This window comes from Ornithorhynchus anatinus, chromosome 9 (assembly GCF_004115215.2).
Source record: "Ornithorhynchus anatinus isolate Pmale09 chromosome 9, mOrnAna1.pri.v4, whole genome shotgun sequence".
In the NCBI taxonomy this organism is placed as follows: domain Eukaryota; kingdom Metazoa; phylum Chordata; class Mammalia; order Monotremata; family Ornithorhynchidae; genus Ornithorhynchus; species Ornithorhynchus anatinus.
Window position 1 is genome coordinate 18,696,905 of NC_041736.1, and position 25,581 is coordinate 18,722,485.

General features: G+C 44.4%; 1 protein-coding gene across 1 annotated transcript; it reads right to left on the reverse strand.

Annotated features, from left to right (window-relative positions):
• Nucleotides 1-5,708: 5,708 nt before the first annotated feature.
• CHRNA1 (cholinergic receptor nicotinic alpha 1 subunit) lies at nt 5,709-20,224 on the reverse strand. Its single transcript, XM_001514832.5, has 9 exons — nt 19,810-20,224; nt 15,520-15,665; nt 15,382-15,426; nt 13,168-13,277; nt 10,804-10,999; nt 9,915-10,152; nt 8,109-8,332; nt 6,676-6,915; nt 5,709-6,027 (listed from the first exon to the last, which is right to left on the reverse strand). Exons 1-9 carry the CDS (start codon nt 19,850-19,852, stop codon nt 5,896-5,898), a joined length of 1,374 nt encoding a protein of 457 aa, XP_001514882.1. The 5' UTR covers nt 19,853-20,224; the 3' UTR covers nt 5,709-5,895.
• Nucleotides 20,225-25,581: the final 5,357 nt, after the last annotated feature.

Here is a 25,581-nt window from a genome sequence, read left to right on the forward strand (position 1 = left end):
ATTGAATGAATGAGTGAAATACCACAATTATCAGCGCTTAGAACAGTGCTTTGCACATAGTAAGCGCTTAACAAATACCATTATTATTATTATTATTGTTAAGGTTAAATGTGAAGTAATAGTGGCTCAGTGGAAAGAGCACGGGCTTGGGAGTCAGATGTTATGGGTTCGAATTCCGCTCTGCCACTTGTCAGCTGTGTGACTTTGGGCAAGTCACTTAACTTCTCTGTGCCTGTTACCTCATCTGTAAAATGGGGATTAAGACTGTGAGCTCCACGTGGGACAATCTGGTTACCCTGTATCTACCCCAGCGCTTAGAACAGTGTTGTGCACATAATAAGCGTTTAACAAATCCCAACATTATTCTTATTAGGTCATCGAGGAATGTTGTAAAGAAAATTCTTCAGTCTGCACTTCCATTTTCTATCACACGAGGGCGCTGCTGGCTCGTTTATTGGGCCAGTGCTGCCCGCTTTTCTTGTGACTTGTTTTTGGCAGTCTGCAAAGTTTGGGGAGCAACAAAGAGGCTTCCACTTCCATGCCGAGTTGAAAATCTCTAAGCTTTCTGGGGTGTCCAGTCTTCTAAATGGCCTGGGCCTACTACAGAAGGCACATCTAGTTCCTGGAGCAGTTTCACAAACGCCATCAATGAACCAAACTTAACATCAAATGCGGGAAGAGATGACCCAAGATGAGGTCCTGGGTCACAGTCAACTCACCAATTTTCAAGCAGTGTTCGCAGGAGCCCAGCTTGGCTGGGCAGGATCTGAGGGGAGAATGGATGACAGCACATGTACCTCAGCAGTCCACTAGGCCGTAAGCTCACTGTGGGCAGGGAACGTGTCTGCTAACTCTTGTATTGTCTCAAGTGCCTAGTACAGTACAGGAAGGCCAAACAGACTCTCCCAAGTGTATTGGCCCAAGTGCTTAGTACCATGTTCCGCATGCAGGAAACGCTCAATAAATACCACTGATTGATTGCCTGAACGATACAGCCTCAAGCAATGAGATTGAGTGTGAGACTGGGAGACCACTGCCGTGGAGAGATCGGCTTAGCGGGCAGCCTTTTTGGGATGGCCTTTTGCTCTCCTTGAACAAAGGATCTGTGAAGATGGGGATACTGAAAGGCAAGCTTAAACACAGAGACAGAATGGGACAAACCCATTAATGCAGAAAGGGTCTATTTTTAAGTGCAGAAATTGATTGGTCCCTCATTGGTCTTTACAGCTAATACTCATACATATGGTTTAGGATGGTACCGTCAGTAGCATCATCTTTGAAAACCAAAGGCAGGGCTATGCCTTGGAACTGTGGCTTCTAGAATTCACTTTAGGGAATAGGGGATACCACCGGCAGGCTGGCTTCACCTTTAATTATTTATATTAATGTCTGTCTCCCCCTCTAGACTGTCAGCTCACTGTGGGCAGGGAATCTGTCTGTTGTTATACTATACTCTCCCAAGTGCGTAGTACAGTGCTCGGCACACAGTAAGCGCTCAATAAATCAGTGCTCAGTAAATGTAATTGACTGATTGAGTTGGTTTTCATTACTATATTGGCAGGGTGGGGCAATTGTGGGTACCCTTCTGGCCAAGGGTGAAAGTAATAGTATTTTCTAACTCTACTGCTTCCCCCCTTCATAATGTATTTCAATGTCTTCCCCCGTAGACCGTAACCTCCTTATGGGCAGGGATAGCATCTACCAACTCTGTTGTACTTTCCCAAGGGAAGAAATCTGGGACCAGCCACCGCCCCCTCACCGCACATCTGCCCCCCACCCCGCCCTGTTTCTTTCCCCCTTATGTCTTTAACCAGTAATGTTAAAGAAAAGAAAGAGCAGGAGTTTGAATGGATTTAAAAAGAGGCCACATAGTGAATAAAGACAAGACCATTCCTTGCACAATTACTTACTGAAAAGACAAAAGCACAAATTCACCTTTGGCTGGTAGTAATGCATCTGAAAGAGATTACTTAAGTAAAGATGGGAATAAAAAAGGAAGCACGTTATCAGTAATGACCCTTGACTGACCATCTTAGAATGGAATACCTAGAGACAAGGGCTTCAGATGAATGATTTTTCTAATTAGAAATTAAAATGCTGCAAGTCCAGAATTAGGGGATATTTTTGGATGGGAAGCTTTCCAAATCTAACCAGCTGGAATCCTTTCTTTTAAGTATCCTCTTAGTCAAACTATTTTAACGAAGAATTTGTCCTTTAATGGGAAATATGCACTTTAATCCAAATACAGGCATCCCTGTAGACACAAGCTCTTTTCTGTACTGAATTCTTAGCCTATCATAAAGATGCCATCTAGCTAATTTATTTCAGGAATGAAAGGTCAGAGGCATCCAGACATACAGATTGGGGAGCATGAAAAATTCTCTCTCTCTCCCTTGCATGTATGGAATGTCATAGTACAGAATTCACGGAATCAAAAATATGAAACTCTCTCTTTCATAACCCAGGACAAGAAAAAAAAACAGGGTTAGGTCAATGATTAAATTATTGGGTAAAAGGATTCAGTGTACTATAAAGTTGAATTTTGGATTAGTTTCGGAAAGTATGCTCCCTATTCAAAGAACAACTTCATTCAATAGTGGTTGGTTAGAGTTGTTAAAAAGTGTGAGAAGAATGATCTGTGACTAAGTTATTGGTTGTGTCGGCAGGTTCAATAGGACGCCCATTGATGATGATGTGATGGGAACAAACTTGTTCTTAATTCAGATCACCACTCCTCGGGTCAGACTCTGTGACACTACAGTAGACCAGGGAATATGAGAGCAATCTAAGATGAAACTTCTCAAAAACTGGGAAAAAATATGTTCAAGATTTTCAGAAGTTTTCATATCAAATACTATTTCTCAGAAGACTTGAGAGCATCCAGCATGAAGGAACAGTTCAATGGCTTGGCAAGCTTCCTTGTGCTATGATGCTATTTTAAAGCAGCACAGGAGATTGTCACCCTGGAGCTGTGATGGCAACTTCCATGGCTCACAGGTCCAGGGACCATCTAGAGAAGGAACATAAAGGGATGAGGAAGAGGTGGTAGCACAGCAATAAGTCTTCTCTAGCCCACAGTTATTCACCCAGAATTGAGGGTTAGAGTTCTGAATCAATCACATGGATTGAGTGCTTACTATGTGCAGAGCACTGTACTAAGCATTTGGGAGAGTACAGAATAGCTGAGTTAGTAGACATGTTCTCTGCCCACAACAGGCTTACAGTCTAGGGTTCTCTGAACTCACTAGTCTTCAGAGAATTAGTGTTTGATCTGAGAATGTCTGAAAATCTCACATATAGTTTTTTCCCAGTTTTTGAGAACTTTCAGCTTACTGTAGAGATGATCTGTATCCTCTCACATATCAACAGACCAGATGGGTCTAGTTTCCAAGCCCTGCTCCACTGGCATTCCACACCAAAGGCTGGCATCCTGAAGATTGCCCAGTGACCCTGACGGTGTCAGTCAGACTAACCCATTTGGAGACTGATGTTCTTCAATCCCAATCAATCAGTGGCATTTATTGAGCACTTACTCTGTGCAGAACACATAGTACTAAGCACATAGTACTTTGGAAGTGTACAATAAACTAAGTAGAAATAATCCCTGCCCACACCAATTTTATCATGTAGCAGGAGGAGTTAACCATCTGGGTTCTAATCCCAGCTCCATCACTTGTCTGCTGGGTGACCTTGGACAAGTCACTTCACTTCTCTGGGCCTTAATTACCACATTTGCAAAATGGGGATTAAGATTGGTAACCCCAAGTGAGAGATAGACTGTATCCAACCTGATTAGCTTGCATCTATCCCAGCGCTTAGGATAGTGTCTGGCACATAGTAAGTGCTTAAAAATATCAAGAAAAAAATTCACTTGCCATCCCTGATCCAAAGGGACAATTTCTGGGAAATAATAATAATATTGTAGTTGTTAAGCGCTTACTATGTGCCAAGCACTGTTCTAAGCACTGGGGTAGATACATGCTAATTGGGTCCCACATGGGGCTCACAGTCTAAGTAGGAGGGAGAACAGGAATTGAATCCCCATTTTGCAGATGAGGGAACAGAGGCCCAGAGATGTTAAATGACTAGCCCAAGATCACACAGTAGGAAAGTGGCAGAAGTGAAATTAGAACCCTGGTCCTCTGACTGAGGCCCTATGGTCTTTCCACTAGGCCAGATTGCTTGGCTTGTGTTTTAGGGTCCTTGGTTCTTGATGTCTGAGGTGGTTCATTCCCAGTACCAGAATGGATTGTGTTTAATTATTTCTCTGTGAGAAGGGGTCTTGGTTATTCAGGAGTTTTTGATGGCTGAGATGAGAAGCAGCAAAGCACTCAGGGCTAATGGAAAGAGCATGGGCATGAATGTCAGGTCCCAGGTCCAAATCCCAGCTCTGCTACTTGTCTGTTATTTTGGCCTTGTAAAAGTCACTTAACTTCTCTGGGCCTTGGTTTCCTCACCTGTAAAATGGGGATTAAATTCCTGTTCTCCCCTTACTTAGACCAGAAGTCCCATGTGGGACAAAGACCGTGACTGCCTGATGATCTTGCATCTACACCACGGCTTAGGAAAGTGCTTGGCAAAGAGTAAGCTCTGAAATACCACAGTTAACATTGTTTTTAGGGTGGCTTGTGTTCATTTCCCGGGGAGTAAGTGCGATAGGAGAAGTGGGCAACAGGAAGAGCTCTGCAGAGGAAGCTGGAAAACCAGTGCAGCCTTTCCATCTCTCAGTTAACCCTATTTCAGGATTCAGCCACACACATATATTGGGCTACAGAGACTACTTAGGAGAATGCTGATTATTTCCTCTTTTCCCTCTAGGAACTAGTCAGACCCCCTAACGGCTGTCAGGTGTCAACAGTTTTTTGGAACATAATTTACTGAGCACGCCTTGGGTGGAGAGCTCAGTATTGCGAGCTGTAAGGAACTCTCAGTTATTTCTGATGTGGGCCAGATTTGAACCAGTGATTTAGAAACCAAAGCCTGCTACTAAATCCCTGAGCTAATCTGCTTCCAGCCCTGTGTGAAACACATGGTGCGTCTACCATTACAGGTATAAAGGGAAATGAGACCCTCCTAAAATCTGGAGCGTTCAGGGAAGGGGAGGAAGATGAATAGAGGGGAATGATTTTCAGGTTGTTTTTCTTCCAGATACTCCCGAGGGAATGGGGGTGAGGGCAGAAGGAAATGGGAAATGTAGTTGGGAAGGTGGAAGTCTTTAGAAAGTTCTTCAGCCGTGAGCCCAAGGTGCATTCACTTGGGCTGAAAATGTGACCAGATGAACAGACAGGTGAACATAGACTGTCTCCGTCAGTACCTGCAGGCAGACCCCAGATCTGGCTGAAGATTTGACCCGTGATAAGTAAGAAAATGAGCTCTCCCCCCAGACCCCACCACAGTCCCTGACTCACAAACTGTCCCTTGGTTAGAGTGTTCAAGTACAGTTGGCAAACATGTGGCTATTCCTGGTGTTGGTCATTTTGTGTGCTAAAGTTGTTTCAGAACAACCTGTATTTTCAGGTAAAATCTCTTTTAATATGGTGAAGTCCCTTTGGGGATTGACAAAACAGGCCGGAGACTGATTTGGCTTTTGAGGCACAAGCACATAGTCATCCTCGCTCTCTCTTTCTCTCTCACACTCTCACTCTCTACGTCAACCCCAGTGACCAAAATGCACAGGCAGCAACACACAGCCAACCGCAGTTGAAGACTTCATTTTCAGATCTGTTTCCTTTTATTGACGTGGGCTTACTTGGTGGGTCGGGCAGAGGTGAAGCAGTTTTGAATGAGGAGAAATGAAATGCTCTTTACAGCAGGGAACGAATCAGATTCCTCTCTGCTACCTTCTCCTTGCCTTCACCGTAACCACAGTGGCAGACTGGAGTTCAGCTTCCACATTCAGCCTTGCTGATTTAACTCAATGAGACGACCAGCAAACACAGCTAGGGTGCCAATGATACAAACCAGCATGAAGATGCCCAGGAGAAGATGATCCATCACCATTGCCACAAACTTCCATTCTTCAGCAGCCTGGTTTGGGATGATAGGCAGTTGGATTAGAATTTATTTAAATCTGTTTGACTATTAGTTGTCTTTTTTTAAAATGATATTCGTTAAGCGTTTTACTATGTGTCAAACACCATTCTAAGCACTGGAGTAGGAGCAAGTTAATTACGTTGGAGACAGTCCCTGTTCCACCTGGAACTCACAGTCTAAGCAGGAGAGAGAATAGGAGAACTGAGGCTTAGAGAAGTAAAGTGACTTGCCCAGAGTCACACAGCAAGCATTTGGCAGACCCAGGATTAGAACCCAGGTCCTCTGAGTCCCAGGCCCATGATCTTTTCACTAGGCCATGCTGCCTCTCATCTGATTAACTGCTTCTCAGTTGGTTAATACTCAAGCACAGTTCCATTACTTTGGATCCCATAAAATCTTTCATCTGGCGATTTCCAAGCAAGAAACAATACCATTACCCCTATTTTCTTATTATTATCTAGGATGATTATTATTTCTATAAGGATTACTATTCCTACTAGGACTCTACTGAGTTAATGACAGCTGTGTTCTCATTCCACATCTTACAGCCTGTCAAACCCAATTCCCTTCTTTTCCACGTCCCTCCCCGGTTGCATATGTGTTCATTTTTCATAAGGATGCACTTAAAACCACACTCCTTACGTTATTAGATTCTTGGTCTGACTTCATTGTTTCTGCGATGTATTTAACACCCTCAATGGCACTCTTCACATCTGGGTTTTTGATAAGTGGCGACTGAAAGCTCATGGTAGTTGGACCTGGATTTCCAGAAATTTCGGAAATGTCAATGTCTTCAGTAAAGATCCTTCTTTCCTGTTTCTCCCTAGATGGCCGCTTCATTGTGGAGAAGAACATGATGTTTGGGATTGTGTTGATAAAAACCTAGTGGGGAAGAACATCATTTTTAAGAATCATCTTAACACTGGCAACTCATAGAAAAAGTGAAGGTCTCATCATCTTAGAGCCACAGAGAGATCAGTTTGTCCCTTGAGGAAGGCTTCTCTCCTCACGCTGTTGAAATATCAGGATGCTCCTCTATTTCTATATTTACCTCTTCTCGAGACAAGTAATTTGTGAATCTCATAAGAGGTGTCTTCTCAATCTTTTTTAACTAATCAAGATTCAGATGGCTTGAATTCCCTACAGAATTTTATTATTTGGATTTCTGCAATGACTTGCCAGAGATGCTTACCTTTTCATATAATTCTTAATGATTACATTTTAGATTTTCAGACTATTTCTTTCACTTAGTCTAGAAAATGCAGCCACCAAAATATCCTATTCAAAATGCAGCTCTCTGATTTTGGATGAAGAGAAAGTTATTCCAATAGCTCTCGGTGAGAAAGTAAGTGGAGAGAGCAGAATTGATTCTTCTTTCCCACCAGGGGATTCTTACAGAAGATTTTATTTAGAACATGAATATGACCTCAGTTGCTTTTTCTTCACTTAAAACTCTTTTCTGTTATTCAACCCCATTTAGAAGGAGGAGAAAGGAAGTCCATCTGAACAAATAGTCAGAAAAGATGGTGGGATGTGTGGATGTGGGGGAGGAAATCCCTAAATTCCCAGCAAATGGCAGGTAGAATAATATTAGCAGGAATTTCCTTTGAGATCCTTCTTCTGTATCATCTTTATATATTTCCATTAGAAAATCATAACGATAATTATTATAGTATTTGTTGTGCACTTACTATGTGCCAAATATGATACTAAGAGCTGGGAAAGAAACAAAAACATCAAGTTGAGACACAGGTCCCACAAAGGGCTCACAGTTGGAATAGGAGACTTCAACTTTTTTTGATGGTATTTTTTAAGCCCTATGTGCCAGGCACTGTAATAAGCGCTGAGGTAGATAGACACTAATCAGGTTGGACACAGTCCATGTCCCACATGGGGCTCACAGTCTTAATCCCCCATTTTTCAGATGAGGTAACTGAGGCACAGAGAAGTGAAGTGACTTGCCTAAAGCACCTCAGCAGACAAGTGGCTGAACCAGGATTAGAACCCAGGTCCTTCTGACTCTCAGACCCATGCTATATCCACCAGCAATTGCATCTGAATGCATTTTAGCTCACCTTTCTGACCCATTCGGGCATAACGTGAGTATTTGGGGAGCGGTGGTGGGTGTTGATGACAATAACTGTAATGATGATTGATGTAATGACGAATACCATCGTGAACAACATGTATTTGCCAATCAAGGGCACCGCGCTGGACGTGGACGGGATCAGCTCCACAATGACCAGGAGGAACACCGTCAAAGACAGTAAAACAGAAATACTCAGTGTCATCTTCTCTCCTGGAAAAGAGGGGGGAAAAAAAGGATTCCATAAAGAAATCAAGTAAGAGTAAGGAAGGAATAGACCCAGAAAAATGTAATGATTTGGTGGTGGGGAGGGAAAATAGCATTTTGGATTTAGGTTTTTCCTGCTAGGTCACTCCAAATGAGTGCTCCCATCACCTTAGACAGTGGCTGCCAGTTCCACCTAGCTATAACATCACCTCTTCGAATGTCAGTTCCATTAGTGCACCCTGCACAACCTAGATCTGGAGAATTACCCACAGGACGGAAGCATTAGTCCTTTTGTACAACATCTGGATATAGTAACACTCATTTCTTGGTTCTTTGGTTTCTGCTACACCAATGCATTACTGTATCAGTATATGTACTGCATGTTTTCCAATCTAATGTCTCTTATGTGGAAAATATGTGAGTGAATATGTGGGAGTTGGTCTATTTTGTAAATAATCTGATCAATCAGTGGGGTGAATATCAATTACCCAAAGGTCACAGATCCAAATGCATAGATGACAGAGAATGGAGAGGAAGCCTAGGGAAAGAGGGCTTAAATGGGGAAGGCCTCTTGGAGGAGATGGGGACTGATCACCCTGCATGGGATACTCAAGTAGTTTTTCCATTTCCTGACATACATTGTGAGGGAATGGCGATTTGCCAGGAAGTTGTCTGCCTCTGCATCTCATCGTCTATGGGCCGAAGGGGCTTGATGAAGTCATGTTATCTCATGGGTGGCCTCTCCAAGGGGGCATTGGGGACGGTGGCCCCCAAAGCTGCACAATCTGGCCTCACAGACTTGCCCCTCGCAGATTTCTGTCAAGACCTGAGCGTTTCCGATCACGGCGAAAATGAATCTCCAAAGGAGGCTTTCTGGCCTATTAGCTATTGGTAGCTTACCCCCACCCAGTTAATAATAATAACAATAATAATAATATAATAAAATGGTATTTGTTAAATGCTTAATATGTGTCAAGCACTGTTCTAAGCGCTGGGGCTCACACTCTTAATCCCCTTTTTTTTTTTTTTTTTACAGATGAGGTAACTGAGGCACAGAGAAGTGAAGTGACTTGCCCAAGGTCACACAGCAGACGTGGTGGAGCCAGGATTGGAACCCAGGTCCCTCTACTCCCAGGCCCGTTCTCATTCACTAAGCTATGCTAGCACATAGTGAAGCGCTCTGCACTTAGTAAGTGCTCAATAAATACCTTTGATTAATAGATACCACTGCAGCCAAGAGGCTGACCTGTTGACTTGCCTGTCTGTGTGACTTGGATTGTAAATCCTGGGGCAGGGGATGGTTTTCTCTAGTCAGTCAGTCAATCGTATGTTTTGAGCACTTACTGTGTGCAGAGCACTGTACTAAGGGCTGGGGAGAGTATAATATAACACTGCAACTGACACATTCCCTGCCCACAATGAGCTTACAGTCTAGAGGGGGAGAGAGATATTAATATAAATAAAATTCCAGATATGTTCGTAAGTGCATTCTCCTCTCTAGAGCGAGGGGACCCTGACGTGTTCTTCAAAAACAGAATAGCAAATGACCCCCCGATTGTCATGAAATAATTTCAGCAGAGGCACCTACCTGAATCTGTAGGCAGATAGAAAACCAAGCCGGTGAGAAAGGAGAAGAGCAGGCAGGGGATGATGACGTTGACGATGAAGTAGAGAGGCAGACGTTGCATGACAAAGTGGTAAGTGATATCTAGGTAGGGAGTGCTGGGACAACAGGCATAATAAACCCAGTGTTTCCAGCTGCGGGATTCTTTAATGACCCATTCACCACTCTCCATAAAGTTGCTGAGGTCGGGCCGCTCGTTCTCCTGAGGGGATGAAAATCAGGTTTGAATCTCCTCGATGGTATAATAATAATAATAGTAAAAATGATAATCGTGGTATTTGTTTAGCGTTTACTGTGTGTGCCAGGCATTGTACTAAGCCCTGGGTGGATACAAGCAAATCAGGTTGGACACAGTCTCTGTCCCACGTTGGGGCTCACAGAGCGGTCGGTGGTGTCCAGAGACACAGACAGTCAAGGGGCATCATAGACCCAGAGGCACTTACCGTGTGAGAAGCACTGTACGACGCTCTTGGGAGAGTACAATATAACAGAGTTGGTAGACATGTTTGCTGTCCAAAACAAGACACCCTATATCCACCCTCAACTGCCCTGTCAGCCCTTCCAGGTCACCAAGCACTTGGGTATACACACTATCCTTGAGGCACTTATGTACACATCTCTAAGCTCCATTGGTTTCTCAAGCCTGTTCTATATATTAGCATCTGCCTCCCCACTGCACTGTGGGCTCCTGAGCACAGGAATAATGTCTTCTCATTCTGCACTCTCAAGCTCTTAATATAGTGCTTTGTCAGCTATAGGCACTCAAATACTATAGATTGGCTGATGGATCTCCTAGTTGCCTCGTTCCTCAGCCCCCCCGAATCGGTCCTCACTTAGCGTCGGAGCCACCTACCGGATTGATGACAACCACAGAGCCATCGTAGGTCCACGTGCCCAACTTCATGCTGCAGTTCTGGTCGTCAAAGGGAAAATGGGTGACTATGATTTCACAGTAACTCTTAAAAATGGCAGGTGGGGTCCAAGTAATGTGACCCGTATAGTCCAAAAGCACTTTGGTGAACTTGACAATAGCAAAGTCGCCATCTGCACTAAGAAAAGGAAAGAAGAACTGAGCTTTGACAAGGGGCTTTGACAAAGCGATCCACCCCAACACCAAGAACAAAAAACATCAAAGTTTGGTTTGGGGGATTATCCAAGATCCTTGTTTCCCCTCCTTTTCCCTTTTCTGCCTAGATTTCTCCAGAGGGAAGGCAGAGAAAGAGAGAGAAAAGGAGAGAAAATGAAAATAAAATCTTTCAATTAGGCCTCTGTTAAAGAAGGGAGAATAGAAGGGAGACAGAAGATGAAGAATCAAATGAGGCTTGGGAATTATCTGTGATTTTCCTTTATCCATGTTAAAGAGTTCACCGCTAACTTGGACAGTGGGGGTTGGTTGGCGATGGCTTGATGTCACTGTAATAAAAAGGGCATCTTCCTGGACAGGCCCACTGGCTCCTCAGGCAGAAATTGAGCTAAAGGACTTGATGGGTCCTAGAAGGCTGGTGAGTGTCTGGAGGACGAGTCAAACCTGCTGGAGCAGGCTCCATTGGTCTTTCTCCTAGATCTAGCAGGAGGGTCCAGTCTGACTTTGGAACCCCTCCCCAAGTCCCCAATAGCCAGTTGTTTTCACAGGATGGAGAAACAGGGGATTTTCTCCTATTCTCATCTCCATTGGCCCTCATCTTTCCTCTTCTCTCCTTGGTCTTTTTGGTGTTGCCAAATGGAGGTCTTAATGTACGTTCATGAATCTCCCCTTCTAGGGACAGCTTCAACTCCTGTGGCCTCAATAATAATTCTACCCCCAAACCTTGGATTTCTACACACAGATTTGAAGAAACTCAGTGTTTTCTCTTTGCCCTCTATTAGCTCAGCTTGCGGCTGGTTCTTCAGGGAACCAATCACATGCTGGATGAAGCTCACTTCTAGTCCCCCTCTTCCCTCTTCCCCTTCGGTAGTGGATGGCAGAGCCTAAGTCACTGCATTCTCTCCTTGGCATCACTACCCAGGCCATAACAATGATGGTATTTGTTAAGTGCTTACTATGTGCCAAGCACTGTTCTAAGCACTGGGATAGACACAGGTAATCAGGTTGTCCCATGTGGGGCTCACTGTCTTAATCCCCATTTTCCAGATGAGGTAACTGAGGCACAGAGAAGTTAAGTGACTTGCCCAAAGTCACACAGCTGACAAGTGGCAGAGCCGGGATTGGAACCCACGACCTCTGCCTCCCAAGCCCAGGCTCTTTGCACTAAGCCACAAAATGCACTCTGGGATTATGATTGCTGCCCTCCAACTAGCATTATAAATAAAAGAACAAGGTTCCTTCAAGCACTCCGTTCCCGGGGATGGAAACAGAATTCTGGCTGGAAGGACCATTGATCTGACCCAGTAATGACATTTCTTTTGTTCTTATCTAAGCGCTTCTGCTGTGTCAGCAGATTTATCCCAAAAGGTTATTCCAAATGATTGGCTCGTTGGCTACGGCCAAGTATAATTGGGAAAATACGTGGTAGAAGTGCTTTCTTACAAGCTAGGAAGTGCCTGCTTTAAAGAGTATCGTTTTCATTCAGTGGCATTCGTCACCTTCCCTGGTAAGTTTATGGTCTGTTCTTCAGCCATTTGTTTTGGCATGTCATTCTCAACATCCTGGAGCCTGACGTGCGAGGCTCTTGACTGAAATGGATGCTCTGTAAATGCACACTCTATGACAAATGAAGGGCATATGGTAATGAATATGTCATTATACATGGATGTCTGGAATTACATTACAATTTCACCACATGAAGTCCGCCATTTGGAGTGGAATGGCTGCTTAAATCAGACATCTTTTGCAATCAACAGCGCTAAGTGCCTCGGGGTGACTTGCTGCAAATGATGAATAGCAACACAGGCTCAGCCCTATCTGATGGAACGGACAGTTAATTCCAAACAACTAGATGATATGTAGCTTGGAATCCTTGGACGTTTGCCATCCGCTCTTCAGTGATTCTTGTGGATTAAATGTCCCATCCCCGCTCCCCTGCTTTGATTTGGTTCAGATCAGCCACGCTATTCATAACAGGGTAACTGGAGTGTCAACTGTGCTCCATGCCCTTAAAGTTTAGTCAAAGTCCATATTGCCTTGGGGGACCCTAAATGAAGAAAGGCCCCAAGTCATTTGATAAGCTAACCTGGCTTTGTGAATTGGAACAATTTCTAGTTGACCCATTTTACTTACTTATTATACAGGACAAGGTCCGGGCGCCAGATCTTTTCCGAAGAAATGTGAATTTTTTTCAAGCCGCCATAGTCTTCGGGTTTCCATTTGAGATTGGAATCCACCCATTGCTAAAGAAGGCAAAAGGATCCAGTTGGAAATCTGTTACTCTCAAGAGGGCTGGATGTTTTCCTGGAGAAACAATTGCTATCCCCGGCTTGAAACAATATTCCATTTTCATTTTAAGAATCTAGATAGCTGAAATGAGGTTTGCTATGCAAACAAGTGGGATGCTGAGATCTGCCACAACAACTGGAAGGAATGATTCAAATGAGATAGTAATAAAACATTCCTGGTGGGAAGGGATTTGAGAAACTGAAATTGGTTGCCGAAAGAAGTTATGGGCTCTCTTTTCCCAGAGATATTTACAAAGGAGATATTTTGACTGGAGATGGAGAATGTGACCTTTGGCAATTGTTTTCTGACAGAAGTCTGTGGCCAGATGCAGTAATTGCATGAGAATCTGCTCTGAACGTCAGGGTAGCTGAGAGCAGTGTAGCAAACAACTGGCCACATAAGAGAAGATCAGAACTCTGATCCAGACTTCCAAAGAGCTGCTATGCACAGACAGAATATTTGGGGACCAGTGCAAATGCTCTGGGCATTTTTTAAATGTTTTTGTTAAGGGCTTAATATGGGCACTTAGATACAAAGTAAGCTAATTGGATGTGTCACAGTCCATGTCCCACGTGAGGCTCACAGTTTTAATTCCCATTTTACAAATAAAGGAACTGAGGCACAGAGAAGTGAAATGACTTGTCCAAGGTCACACAGCAGACACATGGTGGAGCCAGGATTGGAACCCAGGTCATCTGACTCCCAGGTCTGTGCTCTTTCCACTAAGCCATAGGCTTGAGAGTGATCCAATGTCAAACCAGTAAAACATTTGTAAGGAAGAGCTTGTGCATTGAATGCATCTGTTCAGTCACATCCCACTACTCTGGCTCAGATCCACATTTGGTATCACTCAGATTCAGGTCAAAACCAGATAGTCTCAGTAAAATAAAAGTACTTCTGCCCCATGCAGACAAAATTAGTGCCATGCTAGGGAAGCAACATGGCTTTGTGGAAAGGGCATGGGCCTGGGAGTCAAGAGGACCTAGGTTCTAATCCCAGCTCCACTACTTGCCTGATGTGTGACTTTGGGCAAGTCACTTAACTTCTTTGTGCCTTAGTTTCATCATCTGTAAAATGGGGATTAAATCCCACTCCATCCTACTTAGACTGATCCCCATGTGGGACAGGAACTGGGTTGAATCTTGAATCTACCTCAGCGCTTAGTAAACTGATTGGCACATAGTAAGTTCTTAAGTACAATAACAATAACAACAACATTATTACTACTACTATTCTAGACTGTAAAATCGTTGTGGGCAGGGACATTGTTTATGGTGGGGCATTCTGGGAGAGATGTGTCCACCGAGTCGCTACAATTCGGAAACGACTCGGCAGTGTAAAACAAGTAGTCTCCCAAGTGCTTAGTACAGTGTTCTGCACACAGTAAGCACTTAATAAATATGACTGAATGAACGATTGAATGAATTCTATTACTACTACTAATAATGCAGAAGCAGCATGGCTCAGTGGAAAGAGCACGGGCTTTGGAGTCAGAGGTCAAGGGTTCAAATCCCGGCTCGGCCACTTGTCAGCTGTGTGACTTTGGGCAAGTCACTTAACTTCTCGTGCCTCAGTTACCTCATCTGTAAAATGAGAATTGAGACTGTGAGCCCCACGTGGGACAACCTGATTCCCCTGTGTCTACCCCAGCGCTTAGAACAGTGCTCGGCACATAGTAAGCGCTTAATAAATACCAACATTATTATTATTATTATTAATGCAGCAACTGATGGCATTGAACGTTAGTAAGATGAAAAGCTACAACCAGCTTCCCCATCTATAAAATCAGGATTAAATCCTACAACTTCCTACTTAGATTGATTCCTATGTGAGACAGGGACTGTGTCCAAACTGATAATCTCATATCTACCCCAGCGATCAGACCAGTGTTTGGCACATAGTAAGGGCTTAATAAATACCATAATAATAATCGTTATTATTAATTCGAATGATAAAATTGGCAATCTTAACATTCTTCATGAGGGGCTTTTCCACCCCCGAATGAGAGCCCCTGGCCTCTGGGAATTTTCTGGGTTAGCAATCAAACATTCAAATCACCTGCTTTAGACGCACGTTGGTGGTCACGATCTGATTCACTTCATCCTGGAAAGAACAAAACACTAAGTTTAGGGACACCGGAATCAAGAAGTTGTTGAACTAGGATAGAAAGCCCCATGTCCCCCACCTGGCACGCACCACGTTGATGAGCTGTATCAGCTGCAGGCCCACTGTGACGACGACTGGGTCCCGATGATCATCCACTGGCCGCACCACACTGTTGTAGTTCTCGAACAACTTGGCAACCAGACGAGTCTCGTGTTCGGAGCACAGGATGAGACCAGCTGCTGACAAAAGAGTCTCGCTGTTGGATTCTGCTTTACCATCTCGCCTTGACATGGGTAACGGATGTGTAACCAACTAATGTGATGTTGTGGGCTGTCCTCATAAGTGATCCCTAATGAGGCAATTTACCACTGCACAACCCTCTTTCCCAGTACAGCCGCTTGCCCAACTCTGTTATATTTTACAGTAGCGCTTGAGGCAGGTGAAATTCCTTTGGAGAAGCAGCATGGAGTAGCAGATAGAGCATGGGCCTGGGAGTCAGAAAGTCAAGCATTAGACTTTCCATTCTAATCTAATCTCCCCCTCTAGACTGCAAGCTCTGTGGGAAGAGAATATGCCTGTTTGTTGTTGTATTGTATTCTCTCAAGCACTTAGTGCAGTGCTTTGCACACAGTAAGTGCTCAATAAATATGACTGAATGAATGAATCCCGACTCTGCTACCTGTCTGATGTGTGGCCTTGGGTAAGTCACTTCAATTCTCTGTGCCTCAGTTACCTCATCTGTAAAATGGGGAATGAGACTGTGAGCCCCACATGGACAGGAACTGTGTCAAACCTGATTTGCTTCTATCCACCCCAGTCCTTAGTACAGCACCTGGCACATAGTATGTGATTAACAAATACCACAATTATTATCATCATCATCAGAACCAAATCGTCTAGAAAAATCGAATCACTCCTGTGCCTGGGATGGATAAGCATGGGTCTGCTGTTTTAAGGATCAGTAAAGTTTCACTGAAGTGGGAGTTCCAATGAAAGTTGTTGAAATGTCAATTACAAAGACATGGACTTTTTTCAGTTTGCAGTTTAGGATTTGTATTTTGAAGATGAGTGAGATCGAGACACAGTTCAGGAGCAGCAAACTCCATGTACGCCCCCTTACACTTTTTTGCTTTCTTGGAACTTCTCCCAATTCCTAGGTGAATTAATGTATAAACACATTACACAAAGTCCTCAAACCAGGTAAAACAGGCTTTCTTTTTTCGTTCAAGGCAGGAGATCATCTAGGATGATGCTATTTCTAATTTGAAGTACAATTCTTAAATGTGATTTTTTTCCTTCTTATGTCTCTTTGCCATAGTCCCTTCCCCCTTGGACTGGCTCTAGACCAAGATGATTTCTCATTTAAAACTGATTTAAATTTAAGTTTACAGGGCAGCCATCTTGTTCCTTTGATGCATTTAGGCTTTCCACACATTTTCCCTCCCAGATAGGAAGAGGGAGTTGGGCTTTAATGTTTGGGCAAGGGGCCTTCCTCCTCCCTAAGGGCTCATTTCCTGGATGGGGATTGAGAATACAAGATCTTGGTATGTCGTCTTGCCTCTGCTCCACATAACCAAATCCCCTCTTTTTCCAGCTGCTTTGGGTGGTCTCACCTTGTTCTCCCATTCCTTTTTCCAGCACCAAACAGAGTACTGGATCTAAAGCAAGAAAAAGGTAGAAAATAGGGGAATCTAGGAGACTTCTGATTCTTGAGTTAACTATTCTCTCATCCTGCCTCCTCCAGTCCCCTTGAACCAGAGACCGTCAGAGAAAATCAGAGGGAGCATTCAATGTCATACCCATTAAACTATCTGGTTCCTGGGGATTTCCATGTTCAATCTGTCTCCAAGTAACACTGACTTCACTTTACACAACAGAGATGTTCAGACCAGAAGGAATGTGGAAATGTTCCCATCTCCATACAGCATTGAAATCCCAGCTCCCTGTTCTTGGGCAAAGACTGCCATGTAATGCCCTGGATGGGTGCCAGGTTGAGGTCCTTGGCTATTTGGGGTGCTCCGAGAGGTGACTTTTGATTTGGCATTACTCTGAGGTGGCATGTTTTGAAGAGATAGCTCATTCCAGGAAGGTGGGAGAGTTAATTAAAAGGCAGGAGAAGCACAGACGGATGGGATCGAATGGCAGAGAGAATGTTAAACCAGAGGCCATGGAGGGGGTGGGGGGAAGGGAAAGAGGAAGACTGAAACTCAGAGCCCAACATTCCAACAACCTGAATTTCCTCTCTCTTTTTTTTATGATTCTTTTCTTTTTCAGGCCAAGATGCAAGGCATGGGTTCCTAATTGGGCTACACTTATGGAGGTGCTAATTCAAGTGCTGTAAGCTCCCAATCCATGCTAGCTGGCCAAACCCATTGCTTCTACTCAACTGTTTATGAAAGCAAGAGTTGCGTGCTGACATATTTTTCAACAAACAAACTGCACATTGAGAATTTGAGACTGTGCAAGGGTCTGTGACCAATAATGGTAAGCAGAAGAAGGGGGAGCAGATTGGTCCCACTTTATTGTAAGCTCCCTTGTGGGCAGGGAACATGTCTATCCACTCTACTGTACTCTTCCAAGTGCTTAGTACAGCGCTCGGCACACAGTAAGTGCTCAATGAATGTGATTGATTGGTAGGTTTCATTCCTGACTCCAGTCACTGGTTCTCTCTGGGTTCCTATTCTTCTACTGGAAATGAAATAACATTGGGCACTTGCCTAACTCAGTCAGCCAAAGCTGAAGGGTTATTAATGCAAATTCTGACACAGATTTAGCCACGACTCCGAAAAAAAGTTTCATTTTCACTACAGAAGTCCTGGATGTCTCATATACAGTTTTATCTCCTCAGGGCCTACAGATTTGGGTTCTAATCTCAGCTCTACCACTATCTGCTATGTGACCTTGGGCAAATCACTTCACTTCTCTGTGCCTCAGTTACCTTAAATGATGTAAATGATGTATGTAAATATAAATGTAAAATGATGATCTCTATATAGGACATGAACAGTGTCCAACCTGATTAACTTGTATCTACTGCAGCACTTAGTACAGTGTCTGGCACAAAATAAGAGCCTAACAAATACCATGAAAAAGTTCCTGCAGTATTCACACCAATTTCTTCACAGCAGACTCAAGATGAAGAAAACCCTTCTTCCTAAAAGAGACCGTAAGGGGATGGATGGGGGGGCAGGAAGGGATTAAATATCTGTTCTCCTTCCTCCTTAGGCTGTGAGTTTCATGCAGGGCAGAGACTGAATCTTATTCATTCAATCTTATTTATCTTATAAGATATCTCATCTTGTACCTCCTTCAGCATCTAGTACTGTGCTTAAAAAGTACTGTTATTATCCTTTCCTCCTGAGAAATAGGATGTTCTATGGGGACACAAGCCCCCCACCCCCTTTAACTATCCCCAAACCACTGGATTCATGTTCAGCTGAAAACTCAGATCCTCAGGCTCAATTTGGGACAAGACACCTTCTCTTCTAGCCTAACTTAAGATCCTAAATACAATTGTCTCAAAGGGCCAGGCTTGCCAAAATAACACTGGACAAGAAAAGATTCCAATGGCATCACCAAGAAGTTTTGTTTGTTAAGCAACCAACACGCATCTCCTATTCCACTGACCGAAAGGTCAGGATTTAGGGTCGTGTTTCAGCTGCTGTGTTATGCTACATTCCAGAGTTGAATGTAGGTCAAGAGCAATACTCTTCTACATTTTATGGTTTCATTTCAAACCCAAATCCTGCTCATAGTTAATATCCTGAAAGGGTTGGCAGGAATGTTTTTATTACGGCCCTGTTAATTTACTGGAAAGATTATACAGATTAAAAAAAATATTTCATCCCTTTGGGGACAATTTAAATAGAATTATTAATAGGTCTCTCTACAGCACATGTAGCTGTCAATCAATGCCTTTTTCTTATCAGAATTCCCTGCTAGTAAATAAAAAGGCTCATTAAATGTTGCCTTGGGGGAAACAGGTATCTACTCAAACTTCCTCCAGGCATTCAAGTATTTAAACTACTTAAGGCCTTGCAGAGAGTTACAGGCCAGTAGGGAAGGAACCCAGAGAAGCAGGGAGAAGGCAGTAGGTAGGGTTCATTGTTGCTGGAGGGAGCAATAACAACAACAAAAATCCACCTTGCAGGCTCAGAACATGCACACCCTAATTAAAGGGGAAAACAGGGCCTGGTACTTTTCAGCCAGCAAACATCACATGGAAGCAGGGAGGTATTCCCTGGATGAGATTTTTGCCTTGGGAATGGTGTTATCCCATATCCCAGCAGAGGAGGAGGCCTGATTAGCAAAACTCTGTCCACACAGACTCAGCCCCCACCATGCTTCAGCCCCAGGTGACATCCACCAGCGTCCGTTTACCTGAGAAAAGGGAGAGGAGCAGGAGGGTAGAGAGGAGCCCCATCGGGTAGGTGACTTCAAAGCGTGAGGTGACGGGCTACGTCTCTGTTCCCCTCTTGCCGGGACCCTCGGACTGCTGCAGCCTCCGAGCTCAGAGTGGGCTTTGCTGCTTCCTCCTCGAGGGCTTGGAAAGGGAGTCTGCTGAGCTATTGTTTTACACCACCTGCTTTCTGCAATGACAGCTGGGACCTCCTGTGGCTGCGGCAAGCGCACACACCATCTCCTCACTCTGCGCTGGGTCATCTGGTGTTTCAGAGGCACGGCTTTTTAAGGCCCGGGTGGTTCTCAATCCAAAGGTCCCGGCCCCTAAAGACCGTGCAGTGGGCGCCTGAGGGACCCAGAGCTGAGACGGATGGACAAAAGTTAGGTCTTAATCCACTGTGCTGAGCTGTCACGGAGGAACTTCAGGTTCAATTTGGTTTGTTATTTAACAAAGACCACCTACCTTTTCAGTGTAACTGGTCTTTACTGGTCCCCGGTGAGGCTGCTTAGTGAGGGCTTCATTGCATCCAGCAGTAAAAACACTTTGGCGGCCCGTTAGCCGTGGTAAATTGCCTCACATACCAAGTGCTGTTATTCAAGTGAACCTGTAATGTAATTAAAAGGAAAGCGCCTCTGTCTGTATCACTTGTTCTGGAAAAAGGCTTTTTTTTTCTTCTCTCTTGCTACCTCTGGCAACAGGTAACTGTGGTTTAGGGACATGGGAAGCAAAGCGGCTCAATTTTTCAGTCAGGAAAAGCCCTAAAACTAATCACTGATTTGTCTATCTGCCCGTAATTTGTCCCTGCTGGAATTCCCTCTGGCCCAACCTGTCCTACAAAACCAATGTATCTGTGAGGGGCTAGGGTGGGAAGTCAGTTACCTGGAATGATCCAGTCTGTTTCTCATTTGGTGGCGATTTCATTACCCACGGGTCAATCAATTGGATTTGCTGTTTCCTCTGGTTCTGGTTCAGTATTTCACAGCAGCTCATCTATCTCTTTCCAGATAATTCTGACTCGCTCAAAGACCTTCTGGTGCTCTCCTCAAGCTCCATCACAACATTGCTGCCATCTTTCTGGTGGATGAACAGTGGAGCTGATGGCTTGTTGCTGGAGTGAAGTGACAAATAAAATTTACCAGCCTGGGTTGTCACAGACCTAGAGAAGAGAACTGAAAACGGGGTGAAGAGAGGGGGATGGCTGGTGGGTATACATCACTGGTTTGCTAGGCACTCTTTTGGAAAAGAGAGGTGTCAGGGAAGGAAAGAGGGGGTAACCGACTGGGCTATTGTCTTGCCAACGTCCTCCACCTCCTTATGAGCTCGGAGTGGGGTGGCGGTGGTCGAAGCTGTCCAAATCTCAAGGGAGTTGGCATTTACCAGGCTGAAACTCCAAGTAACAACCCGGAGAAAGCCAGTTCAACTGGGCTCAGGCAGCGAGGTGGTTGCCTCTGATACCACTGCACCCTAAATTGAGTGGTGGCAGCTGTAACTGAGGCAAGTGACCTCGGTAGAATTAACCCTTTTTGCTGCTAGGTGGAGTTTCTGATGAGGCCTCCGAGAAATGGCCCAGGAAGGATCAGTTCAGGGATGCCATCCCCGCAGAAGAAGCAGAGGAGGAGACCCTCGGCCCCTCCGCCACCATCACTGTAGCTACTAGGACCCCACTGGAGTCCTGCCAGAAGGCTTTCAGATGACAGGATGGATCCTGGTTGGAGTTTCCACATTGGATACACCTAGACCAATCAATTATTATTTCTTCTTCTTCTTAGTGATGATGATGATAACAATAATAATAACAATGGCAATTATGGAATTTGTTAAGCAGGGGGTGGAAGGGTGGGAAGGGGGCGGGGGGCGTCTCAAACTGCCCCTTCAAATCAGGCCTGTGTGTCAGAAGATTGTAGGTTCTAATCCTGGCTCTAACACTTCTCTGCCGTGTGACTCTGGGCATGTCACTTCACTTCTCTGGGCCTCAGTCACCTCATCTGTAAAATGGGGATTGAGACTGTGAGCCCCATATGGGACAGGGGCTGTATCCAACTCAATTTGCTTGTATTCACCCCAGCACTTAGTACAGTACCTGGCACATAGTAAGTGCTTAACAAATAGCACAATAATAATAATAATAATCATTATTATTAATGTATCCGCTGGACTAATGCTCTTCCTGCCCTCAGTGCTCCCTACAGCCTTACCTCCTCCAGGAGACCTTCCCTGATTACTTTTCTTCACCCCAGGTTTCAAGCCCTTATCATTTCAGCACTAGACACTTAAGTGTTCTCTACTCCCAGTAGCACCTGTGGCCTAGTAGAAAGAGCATGAGCCTCGAAGTCAGAGGATCTGGGTTCCAATCCCAGCTCTGTCACTTGTCTGCTGTGTGACCTTGGGCAAGTCACTTTACTTCTCTATGCCTCAGTTACCACATCTCTAAAATGGGGATTAAGAGTGTGAACCCTATGTGGGACATGTACTGTGTCGAACCTGTTTATCTTGTATCTACCCCAGTACTTAGTGCAGTGCCTAGCACAGAGTAAGTGCTTAGTAAACACGCTTACAAAAAACTTATTATGTGCTAAGCATTATATTAAGTACTGGAGTAAATATAAAATTATCAGGTCAGATTCAGTCTCTGTCCTACATGAGGTTCACAGTCTAATGGGAAGGGAAAATAGGCATTTCATCCTCATTTTAAAGATGAGGAAACTAAGACACAGAGAAGTTAAATAACTTGCCCAAGGTCACAAAGCAAGGAAGTGGCAAAGCTGGAAGTAGAACCTATGTCCACTGATTTTCAATCCTGTGCTCTTCCTACTAGGCCACAATCAATCCTATTTTCTACCAGGTACAAAGCATTACACTAAGCACTTGGGAGAGTACAATTGAAAAAAATAGACATGATCCCCACCCTCAAGGAGCTTAGAGTGAAAAACACCATGGTTTAGCGGATAGAGCAGAGGCTCATGAGTTCTAATCCTAGCTCCTCCACTTGTCTGCTCTGTGACTTTGGTCAAGTTACCTCACTTCTTAGTGTCTCAGTTACCTCATTTGCAAAATGGGGATTGAGACTGTGAATCCCAAATTGGATAGGGACTGTGCCCAACCCATTCGTTTGTACCCATCCCAACACTGGCATATAGTACGTGCTAAACAAATATAATTATTATTACTATTACAATCTAGCGGGGGAAGCAGACACTAAAATAACATATAGGCAGGAGGAGAAGGACAGGAGAGAGATCCCCGAGCAGGTGCCTAAATCCAAAAGGAATGCATTGAAAAGTATAATTTCTGTCCTATGGTGAGATTTATACTGGCCTAAAGCTAGAGGCTTCAGAGTAAAAGCCACAAATGGGAATGTCCGCCTAAAGTGTTAAGGCCTGGTTCCTCGCTCCTTCTAGAGGTTAAGGTGCTCCCTGTTGTACTCTCAAGCACTTAGTACTCTGCATACTGTAAGTGCTCAGTGAATACAATTGATTGATCGCCAGTGCTCCACCTCTTCCAGGGCAATGTCAGAAGGGCAGGTCGGCGTTTTGTGGCCCAGTAAATATTGTGGTGAGTTGTGTTGTCCACTGCTCTGTCCTGGAGACCCCCAGAGAAACGGCACCAGCACTTCCGCCTAGTGGCCAGCAGGTGGCAACAGTTATTTACGAAAGTGGCAGCGGTTTCCTGAGCAGCAGCATTCCTTCATTCACTCATTCATTCATTCGTATTTATTGAGCGCTTACTATGTGCAGAGGCCCTGGGGCTGAAGGCTGCAGTAAGGACGGGCCCCACTTCCCAAGGGAGAAAGCAAATTTCCAGTTCCATGGATGCAGAGGATCTATCTTCTCAGCGTTTGAAAATCTCACATAATAATAATGTTGGTATTTGTTAAGCGCTTACTATGTGCAGAGCACTGTTCTAAGCGCTGGGTTTGATACATGGTAATCAGGTTGTCCCACGTGAGGCTCACAGTTAATCCCCATTTTACAGATGAGGTAACTGAGGCACAGAGAAGTTAAGTGACTTGCCCACAGTCACACAGCTGACAAGTGGCAGAGCTGGGATTCGATCACATGAGACCCCACCCAAAGCTGACACAACCCGAGTGGATCGATTGGAAAATGACAAGTTCTGGCCCGTTTTGTGAGTTTACACTGGTCTAAATTCAGGGAATTCAGAGCCATACATGCCACGGTCTGTCTGGACGTCTAAATGAAATGGTGGTTCTCCCAGCTCTTCTGAGTTTCCTTTTTAACTATCCAAAGAAGCTCTTTGGGTGCAGGGAATGTGCAGGGTACTAAGCACTTGGGAGAGTACAATGCAACAGAGTTGGCAGACACACAAGGAGCTTACGGTCTAACGGAGAAAACAGAGGCTGAGGGAGGGGTAAAATCAAGTTTTTAAAGGGTACGGATCCAAGTGCACAGGTGATGAGGAGGGAGGAGGGAAAATAAGGCCTTAGTCAGAGAAGGCCTCTTGAAGGAGATGTGATTTTAATACTGCTTTGAGGGAGTAGTCTTAACCAGAGTCCTCCTGGATCAAGAAGGTGTGGTGTGGGTCCAACGCCTAAAGGGGCATGAAGATATGATCTGTGCTGAGGGTCAGATACAGAAGACCGCTACCTGGGGTTAAGTACACCTTTTGAAAGCATGTGAAACGGTTGATATGTCTGGTCTCTGCCAATGACTAAGGAATTTCGGCTATCCTGAAAACCTGATCAAAATCCTAAAATTCAACCAACCACAGATAGGGTTGGCCGTGTCAGCAGTGGAGGAAATCAGGGCTTGTTTATTGGTCAACTGGTTCTAAACAGTCATTTTTGAGGATGCAAAAAGAATCTGGGATTTGGGGTCAGAAGGCAATTTTGTGCTTCTGGGAACTTTTTCAGTTCAACAGAGAAGATAATAATGACAAATGTCGCATTTGTTAGGCACCTATGTGCCAAGCACTGTACTAAGCACTGGGGTTAATTCAAGATAATCAAGCCTGACACAGGGCTCACAGTTTCAGGGAAAGAGAAGAGGTATTTTACCTCCATTTTAAAGATGAGAACAGCAAGAAAGATATAAAGTCTTGGAAGCACCGATTCAGGAGCTCCCACAAAATGAGTCTAGTGGAAAGAGTCTAGTGAACTGGTGCAGAACATTTTCATTGTTCTAGGATGGGCATTAATTATTTTCCTTGAAGACATTCAATTATCAAACTATTCCCTTCATATGTTACCTTTGTGTGTCTGCAGATACCATTCGACAGCTTCACTGGGTGGAGTACTGGACAAGTGAGCTCCCTGCTCACTACTTTAACAGCGGCCCTGCATAGAGAATGTGGAGAGCCAGAACAGTTCGAAGGTTAAATGTGATGAGCACATATGAGAGAAGAGAGCAGACAAGCAACAGGGTGCCAGCTAATAGTGGGTCTTGAAGGAGGCATCAACAAGTATCCTGGGCAGTGGCATTTGAAAAGCAGCGTGGCCTAATGGAAAGATCATGGGCCTGTGAGTCAAAGGACTTGGGTTCTAAACCCAGCTCTGCCACTTGCCTGCTGCATGACCTTGGGCAGGTCATTTAATGTCTCCAGGCCTCAGTTTTCAATATCTGTTCTCCCTGCTACATACGCTGTGAGCTCTATGTGGGACAGGGACTGTACCTGACCTGATGATCTATCTATCTTTAGAACAGTGCTTGGCACCTAATAAGGGCTTCACAATTCCCCCAATTATCATTACGATTATTTTGTTGTGGTCCAAGTATGTCTATCTGGGGTAGTTG